The sequence below is a fragment of the Solanum dulcamara genome, chromosome 1 (assembly GCF_947179165.1).
Source record: "Solanum dulcamara chromosome 1, daSolDulc1.2, whole genome shotgun sequence".
NCBI classification, from domain to species: Eukaryota; Viridiplantae; Streptophyta; class Magnoliopsida; order Solanales; family Solanaceae; genus Solanum; species Solanum dulcamara.
Window position 1 is genome coordinate 82,604,656 of NC_077237.1, and position 6,502 is coordinate 82,611,157.

Below are 6,502 nucleotides of genomic sequence, written 5' to 3' on the forward strand. Positions count from 1 at the left end.
TTAAAAAAGATTTGTAAATTTTAATTTGATTTTGGAAAGTCTAAAGTAAGCAGACAATAATATGAGGTACATTGCAGTCCACTTTAGAAGTACAATATGTATTTTTTTATTGAAATGTTAGAGCAGATCCTAAAAAAATATCATTTTCTCATGAATTTATTTTGAATCTAGATTCTTTGACTCAACTTTAATTTATCCCAATTTGTTGAGGGAATAATTTGATTTTGATCTTGACTTGATCAAAATAGGCAACTTGCTTATTTTCCTGAAGGATTAATTTTAATAACTGAAAGTCAATCTATCAAAAATATTTTCTCTATGTCACAAAGATAGAGATAAAATTTATATACATTCTACTCGATTTAAATTCTATTTGTGAAACTAATTTGATATATTATCGTTGTTATAGTGAAAAGTCACCTCAGGCACCCAATATAAGAAGAATCCATGTATTACGTCAACATTATCTTCAGTTGCTGCTGCTGTAGTTTCAAAGTAAATGTCCCAAGGGAAACAAAATTTCTTCACCAGTCAGCATCAAGCACACAGACTGGAGGACCAAACCATGGTTTGGTAACCATCAACATATATATGTTGCCAAGTGGATAAAGTTACTCATTTTAAATCTCGATTTCGAGCTTTGAAAATTTTAAAAAAAAAATCTCATAAAACTTGTTTTCTCGAATTGACCTTATGCAATGTGAATCCAGAAGTTGAGTTCCAATTTTAGTACCAGACATTATGCGTGTGTAAAAATCGAACCAGCCGATAAATCGAATCAAAAAATGTGTTACTAATTTATTGCTATTGGATTATTGGGTTAACGGTTATTTAATAGTTTTATAAAAAAATATTATTGGGTTATTGGTTCGGTATTGATTTTTTAATACTGGGTTATTGGGTAAACTGATAACCCATTAAAACTATAATAATTTACTAATTTAATTTTTAGATTTTTACTCATACACAAATATCAAACAAAAAATATTAATATAAATATATAATCAGCTAATCACTATATAATATTATTTAGCATTTACTATTTACCATTTAGAATTTGCCGCTTTAGGTTCAGTGTTGCGACAAGGATTTGCAACTTGCTACGACGACGGTTCCATGAATTGTATATTTGTTTTAAAAGTATTTTCTTATTAGTTAAATCGAAAATCGAACCATTAAAGACCAAAAATCGATAAATCAAAAATCGATAACAAATATCTTATTGGTTTGGTTATCGATTTAGCGTATTTAGAAACCGAAAAATCGAACCGATAATATTTAAAATCGAACCGAACCAACCGATACACCCCCCTACCAGACACCGAATGAAAAACCAAAAAAATAAATTATTATGCGAGATAAGAATAATAATCCAGAAATAGAATGTAAAATTATCTTACCTTACATTTGATTATAATATTAATTAATCTCAAAATTATTTTATCTCATCATTTATACTAAAATAATGGAATTAACTATCCAATTATGTATAGTAGAGAAGATAGTTACTCTCATAAAATATTTTTTTCAACTCATCCACATACCAAACTACATACCTAAACAATATCTATAGAACTAATAGAATGATATTCCATTTGTTTTAACTTATATGAATTTTTTTTACATTGACATAAAATTAAAAATTAAAAAAAATTCTGAACTTTATCATCTTAAAAGTAAAACAGGAAACAGGTCCATAAAGGTAGGGGTGGGCATTCGGTATTCGGTTCGGTATTTTCAAAATTTAGATTCGATAATTCGGTAATCGGTAATTCAAAGTATATACCAAATACCGAACTTTCAAACTTCGGTTCGGTAATTCGGTAATCGGTAAATAAAAATTCGGTTCAGTACGGTATTCGGTAATACCCAAATTTCTGCATCTTATAAGATCAACACAAATGCAAGCACTTTTTTTTACAAGATAAGTAGCCACAAAACCATCTTAAAATAAAACCTAAAACTAAAAGGCAACAACATGCAACAACAACAAAGTGCTTCAGCTTGAACCTGTGTCAAACATAGCAAGACGATGAATCTGTTTCTTTCAATAATTTGAAAGCAAGCTAATCTAATGTTCCATAGGTAATTCAACTTTCATCAGTCAGATTCCAAACTCTAGCAAAGACAAGATATTTCAACTTTATCTAGGTTACTGGGGGGCACTGATACAACACAATGAGATGTTTATAGAACTGCTAATTTTCTAATTTCTACCTTGTCAGTATGGTCCTTCAAAGTGAGATTACAGGCTTGGGTAGTCACATCCCAAACCTTGACTGAATGATCAGCACTAGCACTAGCAAGTATATTCCTGCATAGAATGTTGAATAAGATGATCTGAAGTTTGACTAAGCCTCAGCTGCAACACACAACAACTAACAACAATACAACATAAGCTGCAACACTACACACAACACCACCACCTCCATCGACACCACTCGAGAAGCAAAGGTAGCTTGGTAATATTGAAGTCGTCATATAATGCGTAGAACTGATCCAAGTATTTTTGTTGCATCCGCATCCTAGCCTTCAACAATTGGGATTCAACAACTGAAAATAGTTACAATTTAAAGAATTATGTTTTCTCTTGCACAGGAACAAGTTAACATAAACAAAATGAGATCAAGTATAACCAAAAAATGAGAATTGAAGTCCACGTGAAAAAGAAAACACCAAAAGTGTACATATAACCAAAAAACACAAGTTCATTTTTGCTACTAGATCTCAAACAAATTACTAGCATATAAGTACTATCAATGTACCATAACAGGATGAAACTTACCAGTGAACACTGTTAAAAAGATAATCAGCTATATATGATATAGATGTCTAGGAAAGGAAAAGCAAGTACGAGCAATTTAAATGGGAATTAACGTAAACCCCACAATCCTGTTTCACTTATAATTAGCACATATGTATTCTGAAGTTGAAATTCACTGCAAGTGACAGCTAGCTTGATCCCAAGAGTTTCCAGAATAAACTCCAAACACGTGACCATGTTACAAAACAGGATACAGTGATGAGGTGAGTGAGCTACTTCACAAAATAATGCAGTGAGCTACCTAACAATTAAAATTCATTTTCAAAATTTTTCTGCAGAGTAACAGAAATCATGAAAATGACAAATGAACAAAAAAGGCCACACATGACACAGCTAAGAACCATTATAATATACATATATATTACACGAGTTAAAACTTCGACGCAAAAGATCAACCAAGACAAAATTCAAATCATTCTCCGTGTTGGCCTTTGAGTGTTTGTTATGGAATGAATCACTGTGCCATATTTAACAGTCAACAGCACTTGCAACAGCATACAACAACAACAACAAAATGATTCAGCTGCAACACACAACAACAACAAACAACATAAGCTGCAACACTACCTGCAGCAGCAACAGCTACACACAACAACACAACCAGCTGAAGCAGCTCCAAAATCAGAAGTCAGAAACAGTAGCAGCAGAGGAAATAGAGTCCAAAATTTGCTTTTACTGTTTTTCAGCTTGAACAATGCAAGTCAATATCATCCATAGCTAAAAAGAATTTAAAACGTGTCAACAATTAAACAAAGTAAAAAAATATAAAAATAAAATACAAAAACTGAAAAACATACCAAGTTCAAGTTTCATAAGATCATTAAAATCTTCTTCAACATTTATGGGATAAGGCTCATTTCGATGCCAATCTTGAAGACAAATAACAGCTTGCACCAATTTTGGAGTCAAAGAACTCCTAAATGAATCAAGAATACGGCCCCCGGTGCTAAAGGCACATTCCGATGCCACACTAGAAATTGGAATTGCCAACACATCACGAGCCATCTCGGAAAGAATTTTATATCTAGGAGAATGAGCTTTCCACCACGACAAGATATCAAAATTGTCGTCATCATCATTCGGCTCTAGTTCTTCACTAAGATACTTTTCCAACTCCGACTTACCACCCAAACCTGCACCATCTTGTTTGTTCCTCTTCATTTGGATCCTATTTCTCACTTTTGTTGATTTTGTGCTATTGTTAGATATAGATAAATCCGATGTCTGACCCGATAAATCAAAAAGAGAAAATGAGCGTCGAGATGCATTAGAGAATTTCGCTACATACTCTTCAAACATAGATTTCATGTAAGTCACCATTTCATCTTTTATTTCATTCCCTTTATCATCTCCAAACATATCTTCAAGTGCGTCGCCAACATACTCAAGTTTGTTACGAGGATCTAAGATAGAGGCAATAAAAAGCACTTTATTCATTTTTTCAGGAGCACCCCAATACTTGACAAACTTTTCTTTCATTTTTTCTCCCATTTTTGCCAAAGAAGGATCATTGTCTTCCATACACTCTCTTAAATGATTGTGAAGCTCAACTATATCTTCAAAGTGACCATTAGAAGTGACGTAGAGTGAACCTGAAACCTTCTCTGTTAGATCATAAAACCTTTTAAGAAATATTATCATATTTCTCACCTTTTGCCAATCATCACTTTCAAGTACACCTGCAACACTTCCATCTTCACAAACATGATTAGCAAGATAAGTTGACAATCCACCATCTTCGAGATCAAACCTATCAAATGCACTCTCAAAATATTGTGCGGCATCCAACATCAAGTAGGTCGAATTCCACCGGGTTGAAACATCTAAACATAATGACTTCTTACTGTCTATATTTTTTAGTTCACAACATTTCGCAAATTTTCTAATTCTTGTGGCAGATTTTCTAACATATTTTACCATTTGCCTAACACGTTTGATAGATGGACCAACTTCTTTCATGCCATCTTGCACAATAAGATTCAAAATGTGAGCCATACATCTCACGTGAAGATGGTTGCCACATTTCATGTTAGATCCCCAATTAACCATTTGTTTGTGTAACTCTTTCACCATGACATCATTAGAAGAAGCATTATCTACAGTTATAGTGATTATTTTTCTCCAATTTCCAATCAAGCAAACACTTACTAATACAACGGGCCATTTCGTCACCCTTATGACTAGTAACAACCTGAAAGTTCAAAATTCGTTTATGCAAAAGCCAATCACTATCAATAAAGTGTACTGTCAAACACATATAATTTATTCTCTGTATAGAAGTCCATGTGTCGGTGGTTAGACAAACTCTCGGTGATGTTTCTTTCAAATACTTCATAAACTTTTGTCTCTCTTCACCAAAAACTACATAACAATCTCTAGTCAATGTTCTACGGGAGGGAACTCGGAATAAAGGTTGGGTTTTTTTCATAAACATCTTAAAACCTTCCTTTTCAACAAAACGAAAAGGAAGCTCATCAAGGATTAACATCTCAATTAAAGCCCTTCGAGATACCTCTTGATCAAAAGTCCAAATTGTCCCATCACGCATTTCACCTTCTAATGGAAAGTTTAAATTTGATTGTTTATACTTAGAATTGAAAGTGTTAACCTTATTTGGATTTTTAGGACAAGTTTTCAAATGTTTATTCAGTCCACTTGTTCCATTTTTAGTTGAATCAGCTAAGAGAACTTTACCACAATGCTTGCACTTTGCTTTATTAATTCCATCTTCTATAAGCTTATCATAGTGCGGCCAAGCAGCAGATCTTGATTCAATAGCTTTCCTCTTCACAGCCATTGATTCCGGTGTTGAATCAAGAGACTCAGTAAGAGCCAGAGGTGCGACATTGGTTGTTCGACTTGATTTATCTTCCATCTAAACATAAAAGAGATTACAAATGTTATAAGACATAAATTGGAAGTGTAAAACAAAATAAAAAAAGAACAGATATCATCTTGCTCACCTCTGAATAGTGAATTCTGATAGAACAATTTACGCTAAACCTATGTAACAAATCCACAAAAAAGATTAGACCTTAGGTTCTATTGATTCTGAAAATTCCACAAGGTAGGATAAACAAATTGGCACCAGTCATTAACAGCAAGTACTCAATTCAATATGAGAAACTAAAAGATATACAACAGAAAAAGTCACTTACCCATGTGTTATCAATTACGAGCCAATATCCCGCTTTCTTACAAATATCAGATATCCTCTACATAACAAAAATGCAACTTGTTAATGTTTCAATAAAGTAAAATCACACGAGAATACTAATGCACTATCATACAGTGCGACATCCAGGAAAACTGTGAAGTATCACTGGCCTATACAATTTGAAATTTGGTGGGGAAAAAATATCAGGCAATATCTAGTTTTCAACGCACAACTATCAAGAAAAAACTGATAATTAGAATCTCTGTTTTCTTTTTCATGATGATGTTGTCTCCACAAGAATGATACTTAGATACTGATGAACTAGAAATTGAATAGAAAAAACTGTTCCGGATCAATTAAAAGATCTATGTGAAAAGAAAATGTAGAACTTTTATAGTGATGATGTCTTACCAAATCAATGAACAGAAGTGATAAATGGAAATAATAATGCAATTGAAAGGTCAAGTGGCCAGTGATACTTCATCAGTTTCCATGGCCCATGGCCGCTTGCAGGTTGCTGT

General features: G+C 33.0%; 1 protein-coding gene and 1 long non-coding RNA gene across 2 annotated transcripts; both read right to left on the reverse strand.

Moving 5' to 3' along the window:
• Positions 1–3,163: 3,163 nt before the first annotated feature.
• LOC129889739 (zinc finger BED domain-containing protein RICESLEEPER 1-like) lies at positions 3,164–4,155 on the reverse strand. Its single transcript, XM_055965162.1, has 2 exons — positions 3,622–4,155; positions 3,164–3,541 (listed from the first exon to the last, which is right to left on the reverse strand). The coding sequence occupies exons 1-2, from the start codon at positions 4,142–4,144 to the stop codon at positions 3,507–3,509; spliced, it is 558 nt and encodes a 185-aa protein (XP_055821137.1). The 5' UTR covers positions 4,145–4,155; the 3' UTR covers positions 3,164–3,506.
• Positions 4,156–5,442: 1,287 nt separating this feature from the next.
• On the reverse strand, positions 5,443–6,279 carry LOC129889748 (uncharacterized). The gene is made up of 3 exons (XR_008766941.1): positions 5,983–6,279; positions 5,788–5,827; positions 5,443–5,699 (listed from the first exon to the last, which is right to left on the reverse strand). It is a non-coding gene; the product is annotated as an uncharacterized LOC129889748 (long non-coding RNA).
• Between the last annotated feature and the right edge of the window lie 223 nt (positions 6,280–6,502).